The sequence below is a fragment of the Suillus paluster genome (assembly GCF_016628075.1).
Source record: "Suillus paluster strain FC165 chromosome Unknown EDB91scaffold_8, whole genome shotgun sequence".
NCBI lineage: Eukaryota > Fungi > Basidiomycota > Agaricomycetes > Boletales > Suillaceae > Suillus > Suillus paluster.
This window is the reverse complement of record NW_024537568.1, coordinates 460,783-480,378: the sequence shown is the minus strand read 5'-3', so window position 1 is coordinate 480,378 and position 19,596 is coordinate 460,783. Positions and strand designations below refer to the sequence as shown.

The 19,596-nt window shown below is 49.0% G+C and overlaps 6 protein-coding genes across 6 annotated transcripts; 3 read left to right on the top strand and 3 right to left on the bottom strand.

The window, feature by feature from the left end:
- The first annotated feature begins 271 nt into the window (after positions 1-271).
- On the top strand, positions 272-1,675 carry EDB91DRAFT_827168 (uncharacterized protein). The gene is made up of 5 exons (XM_041328529.1): positions 272-518; positions 573-665; positions 714-953; positions 1,013-1,093; positions 1,149-1,675. Exons 1-5 carry the CDS (start codon positions 399-401, stop codon positions 1,569-1,571), a joined length of 957 nt encoding a protein of 318 aa, XP_041180992.1. The 5' UTR covers positions 272-398; the 3' UTR covers positions 1,572-1,675.
- On the bottom strand, positions 1,389-2,717 carry EDB91DRAFT_1312109 (uncharacterized protein; the record flags this gene model as incomplete). Its single annotated transcript, XM_041325120.1, has 3 exons — positions 1,389-2,202; positions 2,251-2,537; positions 2,609-2,717. The coding sequence occupies 3 exons, from the start codon at positions 2,715-2,717 to the stop codon at positions 1,678-1,680; spliced, it is 921 nt and encodes a 306-aa protein (XP_041180991.1). The 3' UTR covers positions 1,389-1,677.
- Positions 2,718-2,834: 117 nt separating this feature from the next.
- On the top strand, positions 2,835-4,217 carry EDB91DRAFT_1111774 (RlpA-like double-psi beta-barrel-protein domain-containing protein-containing protein). The gene is made up of 5 exons (XM_041317770.1): positions 2,835-3,313; positions 3,359-3,445; positions 3,590-3,695; positions 3,749-3,798; positions 3,852-4,217. Exons 1-5 carry the CDS (start codon positions 2,892-2,894, stop codon positions 3,946-3,948), a joined length of 762 nt encoding a protein of 253 aa, XP_041180990.1. The 5' UTR covers positions 2,835-2,891; the 3' UTR covers positions 3,949-4,217.
- A 3,475-nt stretch (positions 4,218-7,692) lies between these two features.
- EDB91DRAFT_1235521 (glycoside hydrolase family 55 protein) lies at positions 7,693-11,033 on the bottom strand (the record flags this gene model as incomplete). Its single annotated transcript, XM_041321330.1, has 17 exons — positions 7,693-7,896; positions 7,950-7,975; positions 8,031-8,166; positions 8,218-8,294; positions 8,406-8,520; positions 8,582-8,720; positions 8,819-9,132; positions 9,190-9,680; positions 9,727-9,797; positions 9,900-9,965; positions 10,085-10,240; positions 10,299-10,353; positions 10,408-10,523; positions 10,581-10,613; positions 10,665-10,718; positions 10,771-10,838; positions 10,878-11,033. The coding sequence occupies 17 exons, from the start codon at positions 11,031-11,033 to the stop codon at positions 7,693-7,695; spliced, it is 2,277 nt and encodes a 758-aa protein (XP_041180989.1).
- Positions 11,034-14,970: 3,937 nt separating this feature from the next.
- Positions 14,971-17,443, top strand: EDB91DRAFT_1312108 (glycoside hydrolase family 5 protein; the record flags this gene model as incomplete). Its single annotated transcript, XM_041325119.1, has 7 exons — positions 14,971-15,566; positions 15,612-15,653; positions 15,754-15,892; positions 15,948-16,066; positions 16,119-16,406; positions 16,457-16,925; positions 16,979-17,443. Coding segments are annotated over 7 exons (2,118 nt in total), but the record flags the coding sequence as incomplete, so codon positions are not given.
- A 445-nt stretch (positions 17,444-17,888) lies between these two features.
- On the bottom strand, positions 17,889-18,997 carry EDB91DRAFT_1244771 (uncharacterized protein; the record flags this gene model as incomplete). The annotated part of the gene is made up of 2 exons (XM_041322456.1): positions 17,889-18,179; positions 18,908-18,997. The coding sequence occupies 2 exons, from the start codon at positions 18,995-18,997 to the stop codon at positions 17,889-17,891; spliced, it is 381 nt and encodes a 126-aa protein (XP_041180987.1).
- Positions 18,998-19,596: the final 599 nt, after the last annotated feature.

Below are 19,596 nucleotides of genomic sequence, written 5' to 3'. Positions count from 1 at the left end.
GGCCTCGCATTTTCATCAGATTGATCTATAGGAATGTTGAAGATATTGTATCCATCTGTATCATGTACAGTATTCCCCTTGAGGGTATATCCACGGGCAATCCATTTAGTTTTCGGCTCACAGTTTCTCACAGAGGGTTGCATAAGCGCAAAGAATCGCGGTGGAAGAAAGTAAAATTACCGGTATACGGGCCTTGAACACGATGTTGCACGATGCATGTCACGTGTATCCAGTTGGTTTCAAATTGCTATCTGATGTGATACCCTTCGAGATTCTCCAGAGGACAGATAATCTCGAAGGTTATGTGGTATTTTATCTTTTCGCAATGATAAATACCTCCTCCGAGTGCAATCAAGAGCAGATCTTCGACCATTGCCAGCACTCGAACTTTCCCAGAAATGCCCAAAGTTGCAGGAACAAGACTTATGGTCAAGGAAAAGGGAGGAAAGGTACAAGTAGCCTTTCGAAAAGCGCTAGGTATGCGTCAAAATGACGACGTCCAGTTTCAAGAGATCAAGGTCGGCGGCGGACCATCATGTGCATCATGTAACGACAACTGACCTTCCGAACAGCACCACATACGAAACCTCGCCGTGAAGCACTTCGAGATCGGTCGAAAACCTCGGGAACAAGAACAGCATATCAAAGAGCGATTCCTAGCCGATGTACGGGCGTCTAACGAGATAGGAGCACTGCTCATTGACCACCGCTAGGTTCACAAGGCGTTTCCAATATTCGAACGCAACGAGCGCGCATATGCGCATCTACTTACATATGTCGATCGATATCTTCATTCCAAGGCGGTGCCCAGTTCACCCTTCTACAAGACGGTTCACGGTAGTAATGACATTACGAATGAAGATTGGGCAGGGGACGATGATAAGTCTGACAACAGCGACGAACATGGCATGGTGAATTCCGAGCCACTCGGTTCTCCATTCCCTATATCTCAGGTACGTGAAGGTTTTATCTCCAGCTCCCGCGTTTCATAGTAATCCAGACGACCTCCGAGTTAGAAGAGGGGAACAAAGGAGGATCTTATCCAGTCGACTCTGATGATAGTATCCAGAGACAACGTATGGTGCTAACGAAGGTAATTCTCATCTGTCAGTGGTCGAGGAGTGTATTGCAACTCACCCGACTTGAAGGTATCCGACTCCGGCTCTCCGAGTCCCACCCTAGCGGACGATCAAGTCCGTTCTCCGTCTCCAGATCCGTTGGCAGCCATGCCAACGCAATACGCCGCCTCGCGCAAGCGCTCCGACCAGCCAAGGCGGGCATCATCCGCGAGTAAACTATCGGCGTCGAGCAATGTCTACGATACAACTCCCATCAGGACTTTCCTTGGTCGCGCAGCACTGAGCCATCTACTAGATGAACTTGTAACACTGGGCATCAAGAACCAGTCCCGCCTCCTTCTTGTAGCGGCATGGCCGGAGGAGGATCTCCATATCTTTTTGCGCGATTCTGTGCGAGACGACAGAATGGACAAGTTTGAAGCGAGGCAACTCGCTATCGCTTTGCGTTCTCTCCGTCGTTCCATGCTGGCTACTGTTGTTTTCGATGCATAGTTGTTCGTACATTTTGAGCTACTAGTGATTACGCCACTTCTCTGCACGTACTATAAGTCTATATGATCATCTTTAACGAATGGGAATTTTTGTTTAGATCAGCAAGTTACTCCTCATATATCCTCACGTTTCCTCCGCCCCAATTCTGCATGACAGCATGTCCCCCTTCTGTGGGTTGTGTAAATGCGACATCACCATTAAGAGGGTCTAGTGGACAACCGTGTATAAACGTTGCGGCTGCAGCTGAGAGCAAGCGGGTAGCGATACCTTGCCGTCGATGTGCCAACGAGACAAATAGGCGTGGTATACCGAGGGGCGTAGGCAAAGCCTCGGGATGACAAAAGAGTCCCGATGTCGTGTCGACTGCGACCAGTCGGTGAGTCGGTGATAACGGGGGCGAGTCATGGTCGGCAGCTTGATTGACATCACGCGTAAGCAAGGTTTCTGTGGGAGTGGCGACAGTCATGGCGGTAGATATTCGTTGAGCAATGACGCAGCCGACTATCTTCTCTCGGTGCGCATTGGTTAGCGATGGTATCAGATATAGGTATGCCTTCGAGGTTTGTAGAATGTCGGTTGATAGCGAGGGAGATGAAAGGGCGAGATTTATCGTCTCGAGTAATATCGCAAGCTTCGGACGCATCAATAAAGCGCGCTAAACACAAAGCAGTCTGCTTACCTTAGATCCAATTCTTCCACTGACGTTCGCCTTGAAACATATAATGCGACCTTTCTTTCCATCCTTCAGCTTCACTGCAGATTGTATTTCTTCAACGCCGGCTTTTTCTGCTTCCCGTTCTTCCTCTCTACCCCACTCCATTCCCCTTTGTACACGTGAGCAGTGGGCACGATGCAACGACTCATCATCTGGTGCGCCACGTGTATACGAGAGACTACAAATTGAGCAGGTCCGTAGAACTGAGGTTTCGAGAGAGAAATGAGCTGCCTCAGAACTCTCTGTTTCGGCTTTTCCGACCTCCCCGAAGGCAACGTTGTGGATATCATCCGTTTCTTTGTTGGGGGCTCATTTTCGGTACCTTCCCCTAAGTGCTTGCGCTTCGTTGTCGACGGCGGCAACGATGATGGTGGTGAAGACGGAAGTGATAGCCGCGAGCGCGAACTGTAAGTCCGTTTTACTTTGGTCATCTGGACGGAAGTGGTGGGATCAACGAAATGGCGCGACGCGTCTATGTAGCCGCCTCACTGAGTCACGCCCACGTGACCTCCTCACGTGTATTATGTGAGGACGTAGCTTGTGGACGAGGTGTTCTGCAGGTTCTGCCCTTCCCTTCTTTAAGTATTTCTTACTGACTGAAAAAAATGCTTTCATGGAGCAATTCCAGCGCGACGCCCTTGTCGCAACTTCTGTCCTTCATCTTTACCTTCCTCTCCTTTCTGCCGCGCACATCACGAGCTTCAGACTCGGAGTGGATTGACTATTCAGCAGACGGATATGCCACTATGACACACTACTCCCTTCCCGAAAACTTCATTGCAGCATGCGGGTGTACAACTACCAGCACAAACTATCCGACCGCTGCCATGAATCAGATGGCATATGGCAGCAGTACATCTTACGGCCCCGCTTGTGGCCAATGCTTTAATCTCACCTTGCTAAATTCCTTCCTTTCCAATCCTCCTTTCTACCCCAACGTTACAAAGTCAGTGATCATTAAAGTTACTGACCTATGTCCATTGTCTCAGTCTGGTTGGTGCAATGCAACTACTCATGGGCCGAACGCGTGAGTACACTTGTTTAGTGGGGTCTGTGTCTAATTTTCGCACAGTGGTGGTCACTACGTGAATTTTGACCTTGCGTGGCCATCATCTTCTATTCCAGATGATTTCTTTCCGTCAAATGCAAGCACTTTATGGTGAGCACTCGAGATCATCCGTGCGCGTATAATTAACTCGTGCTTTCTAGGTTATACGGTGAGGCAATAGTTGGCAACTACCACTGTTGTGATTTTTAAATCTGAATCATCGTGCAACCAGGACTTTGGTGTCTGGAATATCAGTTATCAGTCCGTATCCTGTACAAATTGGGAGGGCTGGAATCGCGCTGCTGCTCTCGGGAGTGTGGCTAACTTGGGATACAGCGCATGCTGTCCTGACAACCCAACCGTTAGTCCTTCATTGTTTGCACACCTAACCGTTAACCCTCTTTTCTTCGTCAGGGAAGTACTAATGATACTTGTCCATCGTATTCTGACGACAATGGCATCCCGTATGTGTCCTCTCGCCCATACTTTGAACCATCTGACAGCTGCGGGCAAAAAGACCTGACACCCACACCTCTGAATCTGCTCTATCTTCATCAATCTCACTCTTTCTTGTTCTCCCACTCGCTGTATCGCTACTGTCGTACTTGTTTTAACTCCTTGGGTTTTCTGGCTTCGCGAATACCTCGAATCCGTTGGCGGTGAGCGCGGATGGTTATTCCATTCAGCACGCACTCTTCATGCGCATGGTTGAGGAGATGTCAGGTATTACTACGATATTTGTTCCACTAGCCCTGTCATGAAAAGACACGGACGACACCCATGTGCCCATGTCTTAACATTCGTTTTCTGCTCAACGTGTCCACCGACGCAGTCTTTGACTCGTTCCTCGGTAGGCTGCGTGCGTTGTCGGCATTGTAAGGGCTAAACTTTCGACGAGCTGTGCGTCTAAATAGGTCGCAAGAGCATCTAACATTAGGCTATTTGCAAACCTAGAGGCATGAGGCACTGGGGTACAGGAGCCCCTTAGACTGTAGATAGAACTGTCCGGACGCTAAGCACGATTTCTTCCTATGGCAGATTCATCCGGAAACAACCCTGAAATCCCGAAAGCTTGTACCCCCCTCGCGTTCTCATTGTGGTGGCCCTGGAATACGACGCTGTGATATCATACAGGAAGGAAGGCAGCAACAGTAGTTCTTTCGTCCTTGTGACGTGAATGGCCACTGCCTTGGTAACGGTACTCGTTGGATGTTCTGAACCTCAACTTGGGAAGTGTCTCGCCTTCGAAACAGTATGCAAGAAAATCGTATTCAACGCTTGCTACAGGCTCGATAATTGTACACACGAAAATGAAGGAGTAGTAGAACAATGTTGATGAAATAAACAGACATAGCAGAAATTAGTCCGTAATTAAACAAAGTGGATAGTAAACAAAGCGAAGAACTCTGTTCTGTACAGTGAAGGAAACCAGAAGGGACTAAGTCTGCTAGACGCACGTGTAGGACTCAGGACTGCCTTCAACTTCTTGGGCATGTCGTAGGGAACAGTGAAGGAGGCCATTGCGTTGTTTGGCGCGTCATCGGGATGTGGTCGTAGGGGACCTCTGACTCATCGATGTGTTGGATGTGCGGGGCTGGCGGTGGCCAATATAACTCCAGGTCGTAGGGAACAGCGAAGGAAGTAACTGAACGTTATCCGGATTGGGCTGATACCGAAGATGAGGTGCGTCGACATATGCGCGGGTAGTCTTCAACCATGTCGGCTGTTCGACGCGTCGTTGTTTTAGTCGCGTACATAGAATGTAGTGAGTGAGGGGAGTAGGAGTCGACTAGTGGCGTGATTCGTAACCAAGATTGGGAGTACATATGAGCGGCCGAGGCTTGAACGACTGCGAGGGATCATCGTCGAGATCAAGGGCTTGCATTTGTTGGAGTAAGATGCCTATGGCGTGGCCGTGTAGGATGCGTTGTGACTGAAGTTGGGCTTGCGTTTGTCAGAGTGGATATCGAAGACTGAGAACTGGGACATGCATCCGAGTCATCGACAGAAAATGAAACCATCTTTGAAGTAGGGCGTCGATGGCATCATCGTGTAGGGTGTGGCAGAGGTGTTGGTGGCTGAGAACTTGGATTAGGATGTCGATGCGTCATCGTGTAGCTATAGGATGTGAGCCTGTGAAACAGAACTGTTGATGACGGGGAGGGACAATCGTCGAGAGAGATATCTTGCATGTTTCAGAGTAGGATGTCGATCGCGTCATCGTGTAGGTGTCATCCCGAATTCGCGCGTGATGCTGCATGATGGAGGGAGTTGTTCCTCTGGCCAGGACCTTGGGTTACATGTGTAACGCTTACAGTCGTGGTCGCTGGACTACAGATCTTGACGAGATAATCATATCCGGTGAATTCGAGTTGTTGGGAACGTTGAGCGGTCAAATAGCTCTTTGTACGGAGTAGTTTGTCGTTGAAGGCAACAAGCAGTACCACTGCGCGGAGTTCCAATGTGACAGCGACGCCTGCCGTGCTTCCAGACCGTATACGTCCATTCAATGACTTGATGCTGACTTTGTCAAACTTTTGTTGTATCTAATTGGTGACTGTTGAATATTCATTTTAGGTTGTCCCAGTCTTATAGTGCTTTCATAAGGCTGCACCGGCAGTATCTCTGTCCACTGGCAGATGTTTCCATGCCTATTTCGACGGAGATGTACTGACAGTCTTGTCTGATGCTTCTTCCTTCCGTACAACACCAGAGGGCTGATGCATTGATGTGCTTAAGCTATCGCCGGGCCGACTCTGTGGTCACGATGTTTGGTCAGTCTCGTACAGTCCTTCACAATGCGTTACGTTCGACATGACGTTTGTAGCTCCCTCTATGTCTGCTCCGCATGCTAAGCGTATTTGCCGGATAAATAAAGGTGTGTACAAACTCTCATTTTCTGACATAATTAGGCGACCCCCTGACCGTCAAACCAGAATGCGCGGACGAGTACGAAGATGTCCACAGAAGCATCTGACTTGGTGTTCTGGACACTCATGGGCGATACCACGCCGTAAACTACTCGATCAACCATTATCCGTCGCTGGATTTGCCCATCGTACACAATGACTTTGAGGAAGACATGAAAGCTATTGGGGACGACGAGGAGACGCACAGGTGGTAGAGGCTCTGATAGAATGCAGGAGAGCTTTAATGACGGTGCGTCTAGGATCGGAAAGGAGATCCCTTTGTGGACGGCAAGTTTGTTTTGTAGACGGTGGATGTCTTACTTGACAAAAATTATCGACAGGACGTCAAGGAAGTCTTTCGCTTCGGGGGAGGCTCTTCAGCATAACATATTGATGTTTATTAGCCTTTGACTATACCGATGGTAATGTGCTAGATAATCAGAATGGTGAACAAGGCACAGCTCGGCCCTTCTCAACATCAGCATATTTTCCAACAGCGAGTCATGTATAGTCCCCTTCAGAACCTATGATGCTAACTAGATGGCTAACTGCAGCAGTGCCAACAGCCTGTGCTAGCTTCAAAGACGGGTATCAAGCCTATCACGCATTGCTTGTCATCGCGGTAGCATACTTCTAAGCAGTAAGGAGATGCCTTCACTACAGCAGCGGCGGCAAGAATGGTGAGGTAGGTGAATTGAATCTTCATGGTATCTAGTATGTGTCAGTGATTGACTGCCAGTGCCAGGAAACCACCCACCCTCAAAATTTTGATTGTGTGGTGGACACGAAGGTGTTAGGATACGTTCAATTTATACGCACCTGAGGTTCCCGCGTACGACGGACTCTCGAATGGATAATTATCGGATACTGAGTGCTGAGAAGCCAGGGATGTACGCAGACTGGCCGCGAGTCTAGGCCTGGGTGTGAAAGGGCTGTATCTGGGATCTAATATCAGGACTTAATAATTATGCATACCGGCCAAGATACCGGCGCTGGTGTTGTGGGCAGAGGCGGCCCAAGTGCCGAGTTCTGCCAACCGTTTTGGCAGAACCAATTCTGCCTGACAGATCAGCCGCCCTCTGTGGTAGAACTTCGGGTCAAGAGGGTGACAGAACCTGGCAAATTTATAGGCTTGGCAGGGCAGCAAGCCATGATGTCGAGTCGCCAATCATTAAGTTAATGTTAGTCGATGTGGGTCGTTTGACGGTACCATGTTCTTCAAATAAGCACGTGACGACAGCGATCAGCGTCCCAACCATGATCCCAAGTTCAAAGAGCACACCCCTTCGATGGCTTCGCTGATCCGTCGATTGCCTATGGCTTAATGATAATACAGGTCAAGATTCAAGTCTGCAGCAAGGCATAGAACCATGCATGTACAAGAACTCAATTAATAAAGAATAAATCAAGATAAACAATTTCTATGCGTGGATAGTATGCATGGATAGTCTAGTGTTGTGGTCTCCACAGCGTCACAGTGGACGAAAAACCCTCAGTGTCATTGGCCCAATAGATAACCCCGTCCCCTTCCACGCTAAGCTGGTATGTTGTCCCCACGGTTGTCAGACTGTAGATAGTGACGGAAGAACTCCAATCCGTGTTGACGATCTGTGCTTGACATGTAGTGTTACCCAAGCATGCCGTGCTGTAGTTCTGGGAGAGGCGAGGGTTAGGAATCTCTAAGTTTGCTTCAGCTATTGCCTCACCTGGAAGAAGCTGTAGTGACCAGCACCTTGAATAAGAGTGTATAAGCACGAGCATGAAATGAACACATGGTCAATACGAACCGAAAACAATGATATTGATGGATGATTGCACCCAGAGTCCCCAAGCCATGTTCATGCCATTTTCAAACGTTGGATCGTCGTAAACTTGGGAGATTCCGAATGGAGTCGGCGGTGCAGGATCAGGTTGGAAGTAAGGCTATGCAGAGACATCAGAGACAAACTCATTTCGTAGCTTGAAGCAACCTACTGTCTCAGTCTGGATCAGACCCATATAGTGGTTCTCTGCTCCGACCAAACTATACTGGTAGAGCACATGGTGTTCCGCTGGCGTAAATAACCATAAGTTGACGAGTATCACACCGTGGTACAATGCTTACAGGCTATTCGGCATTGAGAATTAGCATTCTTGTCTTGTGCGTAGAAGAGCGAACTTACATGTACCAATCATCCAAACAGGACCTTGGGAATGTGACAGAATACCTCTTCCGCTGAACAGGGTTAGCTGATCCAAGCCGTCAAGATCATGATCTGCCAGCCAAACCCATGTTCCCTTGGTGAAGGCATTTTGAAATCAGTGTGTTAGATCTATCACCAGAATCATAATACCCCACCTCAAGGTAAGCCGTTGCACCGTAGGTCAAGTGTAAACCAAGGAAAGCTGCAAAACACGCGGGACTATTGGATCCTGCGGGACAATCCGCGTCTTGAAGGTGGGTCCCATTAGCTATAATAAGTAGGAACAATAAATCGCTGGTCACAAGTGAGAAAACATCGAACTTGCCTCCGCCGAGTCTGTCACAAACAGAGATCAGAGGGACGGAATCAGACGAGGGTGAAAAGAGAATCACCGGATGTGTGAATCCCACATTCCTGCAGCTGCTTGTTGATCAAAAGGATCGCGGACGTTCCATTCCACGACGATGGCACCTGCAGCTGGTCCTTGCGTTGTGAAAACGATGTCCGTAATCTCAGTAACGCCCTGCGACCCCGGAACACCGACTTGCACAACAACCTTGGGGTCTTCTTGGTTATTGAAGTAAGGGCCGGCGCCCATGATCTGGGTCCAAGCCTCTCCTACAATTCGTGTTCCTGCTGGAACTTGTATAGTCGACGTAACCTTGTAGATGCCAGCATCGAAATATATGATGTAGCACCCAGCGTACTACCCCATGTTTCAATCAGCGCTAGAATATCTCATGAGACTGACATGTAATGATACCTTTGCGAGCACAGCTTTAATAGCTTCAGTGTCGTCCGTCATGCCATCTCCAACGGCTCCCATGCACTTAACACTCTTGAACTGGTCGACGGAGTAGTCAGCATACATAGGGTGTCCTTTGCTGACGATGAAACCGTTGTGGTCCAAAAGGCTCGAATCCTTATACGCAGAGTGTATCTCGCCCTGTGTGAATGTTCCGTTCGGGCGGGTTCCTGCATAGACATTACCCTGCCCCCATGACTTAATGGTCCTTGTTCCACCAGCAAGGACGGTAGTGTCGTTCGCCATGACAGCTGTAGTCACGTTGTTGAGATGAATGTTATTCAATACGAGGGATCCTGCAAGGGAGCCATTCGACGGCTTTGATGACCTGACGAAGATAGGAGTGTTTGTGACGACTGCGTCAATGATGGCCTCTCCTCCAACACTTCCGGTTACTAGATCAAATCCGACTTGGCAGTCGTTGATTATAACGCGTTGGTATGTCCATCCTGTACATCATCAATTCCGCGCTTGCAGCAAAAGGACAAATATTACCCCAGTTCCATGATCCAAACACGGCTTGGGACATATAAGTCGAGTGTACCAGAACGCATCGTGTACCATACCTGTGTTTGCATTGTTGACGGTGATGTTCCGCACGGTAAACCTGTGAGCGGATGTATTATGTGCCGCATAACTTGGACAATAGCATGAAAGCAAACACTCACTGTTGGTTTCCAACCCAAATACCATATTTTCCACCATTGAATACGATGTCTCCCATAAAGCCACCACTTCGTTATACTGTTCATATATCATGTCTCCTGTGACGTAACGGTATTATTTACCTTCCATTCTCCATATACAAGCCTAGGAGCAGTACTAAATAAGCGTTCCATCTGCCGGAGCAAACGACATACCCTGGTGATTGTTTCCAGGTTTGGTAGACATGTTGACTACCACGTTAACCAGTGACGTTGACTGTGAGACTTGCCAGTGGATACCAGTGGCAGAGGCAGAGGCAGGCATTCGTGTGAGGTCTATAACGAAGTTTCGCACTGAACGGTAGCTGACATGATAAAACCCAATCAGTGTCGTGCACACAAGGAGATTTGAATGATACGTACAAGCTATCCTGGTTGGTATACCAGTTTGCCCCGTTAGTGCCGTAAGGGTCAGCATCTAGCTTAGCGGTGAGTTAAGAACCTTTTTCACATTGAAAAGGCCACTCCGCACCAATTACAGCCATTCCCGTGAAGTTGGCACTGGCAAGTAATGTCGGGGGTGTTCTTGCGTCGCCCACCATGACCGTATAGTAATATGCCTGAAGTGGCGAAGACACTAAATAGTCACTGATTGGGCAAGTTAGCAAGTGAACCTAGGCGGCATGCACAGAATCGAATACTCACCCTGCTGGGAAGTAGACCACTGCTGGAGTAGTTCTGATGGGCCATGGAGAGAGTACTAGATATCTTAGCAATGTCATGACTTACGTCGATGATCCGCAAGTCCCGTTACCACATCTGTTACCGGTGTAGATCGCAGCACTACAAAAAATTAAGGTTCGTCAGTCGTCGTCGTCGACAAAGATCTACGCACTTAATAGCAGCAGTGTCATCATGCACACCGTCACCCACAGCCCCATAATCCTTCACGTTACGGAATACCTGGATACATCGTCGCATTAGGCGCATACGGTGCTATACCCTGATGCTGGATGCTCTCGAGCCAGTAAGGACTCTCCCCATGCAGCAGTTTCCTGCGGTGAGTGGCACACCGCATGCTGATCCTAGTGCGGCGACCACGGGGGTCTGACTCACGGTCGCACTGAGGGCGAGAAAAAGTAAGCTCGCGAGCACCATGACTTACCAGGGAGTGGAATCCGCAAAGTGCAAGTTGTGCTGGCACTGCGAAGACTTCGGACTAATTTTATATTGGCCTGAGCATTTGTCGAAGCGTACCGAATTACGGTGGTTGCGAACGTAATGCTCCGATAAATTCTCAAGGGATGAATCAAATTTCGTGTCGCACGCAACGCTGAGCAGGTGCCTCCATTGTGTGATGGAAGGACGCTGGTAAGAATGAGGATATTGTTGGCAAAATCATTCAGGTGACCGAGCGTCGACGCGTCAGTATCAAGTAGTGCCGCCTGTGCAAGAATTGTTTACATAGATAAAGACAGATTTGGGGTCGATCGCGACTTGGTTAGAACAGCGAGCAAGCTCGACATTTGAAGGCTTTTAACAGTCCTACAAACTTGAAAGGTGTAGCTGAAGTTAGATCGGTACGTCAATTCACTGTATCTGCACCAACTTTCATCCGGCCGGTCCAACAGCAGAGTCGAATCCGCAGAGCAACGTCCGAGAACCGAAAACCTTAGGTTGCACTGCAAGAATTGTTGGTGCCTGTTTATCCCTTCTATCTCATATATACGTCATGCATTTCATGTTCGAACGAAAGGTTGCAGAGCTCCCGAAGATGTCGCAAAGTCGTTCAGTCGTACTTGTCGACGTCGCGAGTTCAAAGAACAACACTCGAATCATTGCCGTTTCAACGACATACGTTAGCAACAGCTAAAAGCGCCAACCTTCCAATTCGGAGAAATGACGCACTGAGCATTAGGCCTTTAGGAATAGCATTCGAACTACATAGGCTGAATTAGGTTAGCAAAAATTAAGGAACTGATCTTGCGTGAGTACAGGCCATAAGACCGTGAGGGTCAAAATGATTCTCCAGTCGGGGCCGCTGGAGGATCCGGTGAAATTCGGAGAAATAAGTAGCTAAATAAATTTAGGTGTGCTGCGGCTGAACGGTGCTGTGTAACCAGAAAACAACCTCTTTGAATTGCGAGGTTAGATCTAGACGATCCTCAAAATCACATAACCGAAGAGAGTGAGTGAGAAGGGTCCGACTCATCTGAAAAACTCTGTTGAGGAAACGACGATGTCGCATGCATGGGCACAGGGACCGGCCCGACGGAATATTGCGCCATGGAGGTAGATCTGAGACTGTACACGGGCGCCGGCACTTGGCTGGCACGTGTCGGTACGCTACGGTTGGTCGCTCTTTCTATCGGGCCGTAAGTACCACATTATGTGTACATTAGAAGGAGGAATGATCAAGAATCAAGCTTCAAAAACAAGTTCAGAGTTTACCTACGTCACCTCATAGAAATAGCTCGTCGTGTGAATATTGATATGCTATGTATATCTGATAAGTCACGACTCATAAATGGTGTCCCGCTCATTCTCCAAGTTGTACAGTCAAGAAGAAGCCGTCATCAAAAGAGCTGATGTGATCTAGACTTATCTTTTTTATAAGTACAAAGCGCTTTTAGTATTAAAAGTTGACAACTTGAAGCTGCGGACTGCGCCTTGAGCACAGAAGTATTAACCAGGAATGTGGATGGGCATCAGAACTTTGCATATAGAAGGAATCATCATCAAATAAGTTTACGGGAGACTAGATGGGAACAAGGTTCACCGGTTGGTCTTTTCATATTGTGAACACTGGCATAGGCCCATCTATGTTTGGACTCATCTTGAGAGACACTTCATAGTGATACTTTTAGGATAGTTCAGGGACACTGTCGCCTAAGTACCTCTCCACCAATGAGAGCGCACGCTTATGGCTGAAGAAAGCTTCAAATGTGAACGTAAACTAGGCCGTCTCTCAGATGTAGGAAACAGCCGAAGAGAACCCAAGTTGAACATGACAGGCGTGCGACGAGGACCAGATAGGATTTTGAGGTGCGCTACAAACAAATCGACGCTTGCAGTCCGACGCGTTCCACAGAGTGATGCAATATTAATAGCCCAGTTTGCAGCAACCCCCAATCACTTGTACCGGAAGTCACAAAGTCTATCAATGTCATGACTCTCACGTAGGTGATGGCGTTCCGAATGCGTAGCTGCCGCGGCGGAGTGCATACGGCGGAACCCTTTTGCTGCCTGAGCGCAACGCGGAGGGTAGGTCATGGGATCTCACAATCCACAGGCAGTGTTCGAAGATGAATTCGTCTGTCATTGGTTGTCATGCGTTCATTTGATCAACGAAGATACGCACGGATTCCCCAATTCCGCCTGTTGCAATGCATGTTGATGTGGCAGGTGGCTTTGACACGCTACTTGTTCATCCTAGCGAGGCTGATCTGTGGCAACTCCCTGAGGGAAACGGATGGAAAACGGCGACCGGAAATCACGCTTGTTATGGCCATGGTAAGTTGAGGATGCGCCAACTGTCTTCTGCGATGCAATCTCTCCTATTGATAACAGATTACATAAAGATATGCTGGGGCTTTGATTTCCTGTCAGATGTAAGTAAGTAGTCAAGACTATCGTCCCTTTTATAACCGTTATGCCAAAAGGCAGTGATAATGAAAGCTGAGCGCTCATGCTTCATTATCACGGACATGATTATGGGAACTCAGGTAAGCCAACGGGCTTACATCGAACTGCCTTTTCTACAGCGGGAATCATTTAGTCCAAAGCACTAGACAAACGAACGTCAGTGTTGCATGACTATCATTGGTACTGGAAAGCTACAGCAAGCAGGAGTGTTCAAGTAGCCTACCTCCTGAGGCTCATCAACCGAAGAAAAAGCTAGTTGGCATGCCATGATTGAAGGAAGATAGTCTTTATCGGGCACTGAACCAACACAATGCTTCGAATTCACGTGTAAAGATAACTATGGTGAATCGCAATATAAGAGGAGTTGGCGCAGCTGAGGCAAGGTCATGCACTTTGACATCTCCTTCGTCGTCGTCACAGATAGGCGGGTTGCACTTTTCGTCCATGGTCTAATGGTATATCCTCGTCCAGCTGCCAAGGTTTTACTGTTCTCGAATCCGTGTCAGACAATGTGTCACAACGCGTCTAATTGTGGCCGGCTCACCTTGAGAAGAAAATAACTTTACATCATCCCAGCACACGATGATATTTTTGAACCAACTTGCGGCATTACTGCCGTACTCAACTGTTCGCGGGGTACATGCGTCCATCACTGTCAACAGAACCCCACGACGGGCACAAAGATAGCCTGTTCAATGTCGCGGACGCACGTCTGTTGCCAATTTGTACGGATGCGGGTGACATGAGACTCTAGAGAGGTCCAAGTTCGGAGGCAGTGCTTATTAAAATTCGGACTAGGTCGTGTATCAGAAGGTTGTCACGCGTCACGGGGCTTTTCGTAACCGTCCTCCGCGTCCAAATTCCGCATGTTCTGAATTTCTAGCCCCACCATCGCCCACCTCCTAGACCTCTCCTGCTTCATTTTTTTTTTCAAATCCTCTTCTCCTCTCGTTTGTTATTGCACGCGTGTCAGCTGTGTACCTGGTAAACGCCATTGACCAGACCTTCATTCGGGTCACCGGCGGGCTACCATCCTAGCTAGTGAGTCTCGTTTGCATATTTAGACAATCGGATACGTATTGGCGCCATGAGGCCGTACAAACCTTTCTATTTCATTTTCTTGTTGGCGCAGTACCCTTACGTTTGCCCTCACTTTCATTCCTACTGTTACTGACCCATGGAGAACCAGGAGCAACCAGAAATAATTGTCACCCCGCCTCCCGACATGTATCCCAGTAATAGCGCACGTTCTCAGGACATTCCTTATGATCCTTTGCCCTTGACTCAAGATCCCCCGAGGGACTCGATTTATCACGATCCTCCCTCGCCCCATGCCTCGGATTTCGATACCCCTCCCGTCGAAATGACTTATTTTTCAGATACTATCCCCCCTGGCGCAGCTCAACCACGCTTCCTTGGTCCAGCTTTGTTTGATGAGCCATCTCACTCATACCGTGATTCCATGGCGTCGCAAAATACTTACAGAACCGCACCTTCTGCCGCCAACTCCTCTGTCTATGCCTTGAATCCTGACACTTCCACTCCTGCTGGAGCAGAATATGATAGCGCATATCATGATGATCCCCATGACACTGAGTACAACGCTGGCTCGGGCCAGGATGCGGTTTCCGACTCTCCTCGTTACCTTGCTGAAAAGCGGTCAGCATACACGGTTCCACGCATAAAGTCTAAGCGCGGACTTATCATAGCTGGCTCAATTCTTGCAGCCGTGATAGTACTGGTTGCTATCATTGTCCCCGTATATTTCGCCGTGGTCAAGCCCAAATCGTCGAACAACGCTGCCAATCCTAGCAACCCCACCTCGACCTCGACCTCAACTGGCCAACCTGCTTCTGCTGCTGTCGTCACTGGTGGCGATGGTAGCAAGATCACGACAGAGGATGGTACTACCTTCACGTACTCGAACCCTTTTGGTGGCACCTGGTATTGGGATCCTCAAGACCCATTCAACAATAATGCTCAGGCTCAGACATGGACGTCTCCCCTCAACCAGACCTTCAAGTTTGGTACTGAGAAAATTTTTGGGTACGTTTCTCGATTGTTCTACGTTCATGACTCATTTTTTTCCAGTGTCAATTTGGGTGGTTGGCTTACTACCGAACCCGTGAGTTGGTATCAGTCTGGCTCACACATTGTACTGACATTCCGTTATAGTTCATGCAAGTTTATTCTTAATGCTGGAAATTCTGTACTGTACTTATCTTCATCTTAGCGCGCCCGCTCTTTACGAAAAGTATCTCAGTGCCAGCCCTGAACCAGTCGATGAGTGGACACTGAGCGAAGCCATGGCCGCTGACACGTCCTCAGGTGGCGGCTTGCAGCAGCTGGAAACGCATTACCAAACATTCATTGTAAGTTTTTCACGTTGCACAGGTTGGTGGTGCTAAACCTTAAAATGACTGCCAGACGGAGCAAGATTTTGCCGAAATTGCTGGAGCAGGACTGAACTTTGTTCGCATTCCCCTTCCGTACTGGGCGATTGAAACCCGCGTGGGTGAACCGTTCCTCGCAAAGACCTCCTGGAAGTATGTCCATGCCATCCTTTAATCTTCTATTCCTCACGGAAGCACATCTTAGATATTTCCTGAAGGCCATCCAGTGGGCCCGTAAGTATGGTCTTCGCATTAACCTTGACTTCCATGCTCTTCCTGGAAGTCAAAATGGGTGGAATCACTCCGGCAAGCTCGGCACAATCAACGTTCTTTATGGCCCGATGGGCCTTGCAAATGCTCAGCGGTCATTAGACTATATTCGCATCATCGCCGAGTTCATCTCTCAGCCTGAGTACAGGGATGTTGTTGTCATGTTCGGCATTACAAATGAGCCTCAGGGGAGTGTGATGGGCCAGGATGCTCTCTCTCGGTAGTAAGTGTATCTTTGTGGACCCGTGCGCGGTAACATAATTCGCACTGCAGCTATATGCAGGCATACGATTACGTCCGCGCGGCTTCAGGCACTGGTGAAGGCAATGGTCCCTTCATTTCTTATCACGACGGATTCTTCGGTCTTCCTCAATGGGCTGGTTGGCTTCCGAACGCTGACCGCACCTCTCTTGATCAGCACCCCTACATTTGCTTCAACGGCCAGTCTGACGCCCCTATGTCCTCGTACGCTCAGACTCCTTGTAGTGACTGGTCTGCTGGAGTGAACACATCCATGGGCGCGTTCGGGTTGACAGTCGCCGGAGAATTCAGCAATGCTGTCACGGACTGCGGTCTGTGGGTTAACGGTGTGGGACTTGGAACACGTTACGAGGGTACATACACTCCAGGAACCTGGCCCGTCGTTGGCAATTGCTCGTCATGGACAGACTGGCAGAACTGGGACTCGACCATGAAAACGGGTATCCAGCAATTTGCCTTGGCCAGTATGGACGCGTTGCAGGTAAACGATCATCTTTGACAATTGGATGACTTCATATGAATCAATTTATGTAGAACTGGTTCTTCTGGACATGGAAAATCGGAAACTCCTCTGTTACGGGTGTCGTCGAATCACCCCAATGGTCGTACCAACTCGGTCTTCAGAACGGGTGGATGCCCACAGATCCTCGCACGGCATCTGGAACCTGCGCAAATCAAGGCATATGGAGTCCTCCTCTTCAACCATGGCAAACAGGCGGTTCGGGTGCAGGGCAGATTGCTGCGACCGTCACTGCATCGTACGCTTGGCCGCCTGCTAAGATCAGCAATGGCGGTGCTATCTCCTTGCTGCCTTCCTACACCCCCACGGGAACTGTGGCCACCCTTCCTCCTCCTACATTCACAGTCACTGGTTCCTCTGCTGCCACTGCCAATGCTGGCGATGGCTGGCAGAATCCTTCTGACACCGCAGGTGCGATGGTTGGCATTGCAACATGCAGCTACCTTAATCCATGGGTCGGGAGCGCCTCGCCTCCTTCGCCCCTTTGCAGTGGAGCCGCTGCACGAGCAGTTCCTGAGCCGCTGATTACCCCATCACCTCCTCGTCAGTCATAACGCCTTTCATTATGTTGGGAATAGCGCAGCTTGATGTGGACATTGGGTCTTTTGGGGCTAAATATGTAGGACGCAGGGTTTTTTTTTTTTTTTTTTTGGACTTTCTTGAATTACCTCCTTATGTTATATCAAACCGATCTTCAATTATACCATACCCTCCCTTCCCTTGACATTTTTGTCGCGAACTCCTAGGCACTCGACGGACTGTTATTTTCCGGGCATAGTTGATCGGTAGTTAGGGCCTCCTGGACGTCCATATTCAAAACCACCCAGCTTTAAGCTAGCTGTCGTTTTTATCTGTCGTCGTATCTCATATAACTCGTACTTATACTACTTCACGACGCATACGAGACCCTTGCCCAGCCCCAAACTAGTGCTCTCCGCTAGTCGTTGCGTACCGATCTTCTAAATCCTCTTGCCCTCCAAAGCCGCCTTCAAAGTCACGACCCATGGTGGTTGATGCAGCATCCTTTGTGGTGTTGTCATTAGATGCTGTGGAGCGGTTTTTCTGCTCCTCGCGGAGAGCAGCGAGCTGGGCTTGCTCCTGTAGAAGGCTGATAAGTAAAGCCATGGCTAATGCAAATAGCCCCTTGGGAAGGCTCGCCTTCTCGCGAATGTATTTCGCTTCTTCTCCTTGCTCCCTCGATCTCCAGGTAGGGTCCTATACCCATGAATGTCAATTGTCCAGTTCAGCTGCTTCACGGAGTACTTGCTTGTGCGGTAGTTCCGGATGGCATATTCTGGTAAGTAGATGGGATCCAATGATCTCATAACCCTGGAGGCATGGATCCGGACAAGCTCCGCGCCACTGCGCAATTACGTACCCTGCTTTTTGCAATTGCAAATTCAACTTTCAAGACACTGGGAAGTGCTGGCGCTGAACGTTTGAACGTTGACACAGGACAGTATAGAAATCTTCATTCGTCTATGGCAAGTCTATGGTCTGTCAGCTAGGGGAGACAATTACAGCCGTGTGCAATTCTATTGAGATTCATGAAATTTCGGTGGCTCGTGTGACGAAAAAGGAAACCAACGGAACAATGCGTCCTGGACATGGTCCAGCTGGGAGACTTCCTGTGACTCAGACACTATCAGCCCTTCACACTGTTTCTACTACGTGTCATACACCTATATTTCTATGGCAAGATGAAAGAAAGCTAGATCCCCTCTCAAGCTTGCTCGTCCAATGTCGACACCGACTCGCTCCCTTCTTGTGCAACAAACGAAAGCCATCCTAGATGGCAACACGAGCATCGTGAAATTCTTCACGTTTAAAAGGCATGCCAAACATGTGTTTCCTCTCATCAATCTTGTATCGACCGACAACTTTTGCATGGTTGCTTCCAAGGTCTTGGCTATCAATTCGCTCGTCGAACCCAGTCCACCCACCAACACCGAGGTGCACCCAAGCTCCCCGAGGGCACGTTTAGTCATCCATTTTCGCCTGAATGATGGAGACCCGGCAAGCCCTGTTGCCATTTTAGAAGGGCCGAAGTTGACATCGACGATGGCAACTTGGCTACCGTCAGAGATGTGCTTGCTGTTACCCTACCATTCCTCAACCATTGTGCTCAGCTTGCAAACTTCGGGCATGATATCGCTATCGAAATGTCACACACAAATATCATTCTGACGCGAAGAGCAATGGCGCAATCCGCAGACAGGTGGTAGTAGTGAAGGGCGCGGTGAGTTATACCCGTCCCTTTCAATGTTGTTGCTCACTGTACTAGTTCGGGGTAGCAGCTAGCGGGCCCTGAAGGGGCGCATAAATCAATGTCCGAAACACGATCATCGCCGAAGTAAGTACCACATTCCTTTAACCATCTTCGTTAAATGCTAACCTATTCCCAGGTCGCCAACACTAGTGATGGAAAAGTCCGGTTCGGTCCGGTTCTCTAGGAACCAGACCCAACCTCCGCCTCCCTCTGGTCATTTCCCTCCTCTCTCCTCCTCTTCCCCCCTCCATTCGAGGGTGAATGCTGAAGGGTGCTAGGGGGCGGAGTGTGTGGCCGGGCGAGCGAGAGAGGGGCCCCGACAGTATTTTGAATAAGCCATGCGTTTTACTGTCTGTATGATGC

Coding starts and splice junctions, on each gene's coding strand:
- EDB91DRAFT_827168 (XM_041328529.1), top strand. CDS start 399: ATGCCCAAAGTTGCAGGAACAAGACTTATGGTCAAGGAAAAGGGAGGA. Junction 519..572: donor TCCAGTTTCAAGAGATCAAG/GTCGGCGGCGGA, acceptor CCTTCCGAACAG/CACCACATACGAAACCTCGC. Junction 666..713: donor AAGAGCGATTCCTAGCCGAT/GTACGGGCGTCT, acceptor GACCACCGCTAG/GTTCACAAGGCGTTTCCAAT.
- EDB91DRAFT_1111774 (XM_041317770.1), top strand. CDS start 2,892: ATGCTTTCATGGAGCAATTCCAGCGCGACGCCCTTGTCGCAACTTCTG. Junction 3,446..3,589: donor TCAAATGCAAGCACTTTATG/GTGAGCACTCGA, acceptor CTGGAATATCAG/TTATCAGTCCGTATCCTGTA. Junction 3,799..3,851: donor TCTGACGACAATGGCATCCC/GTATGTGTCCTC, acceptor GCGGGCAAAAAG/ACCTGACACCCACACCTCTG.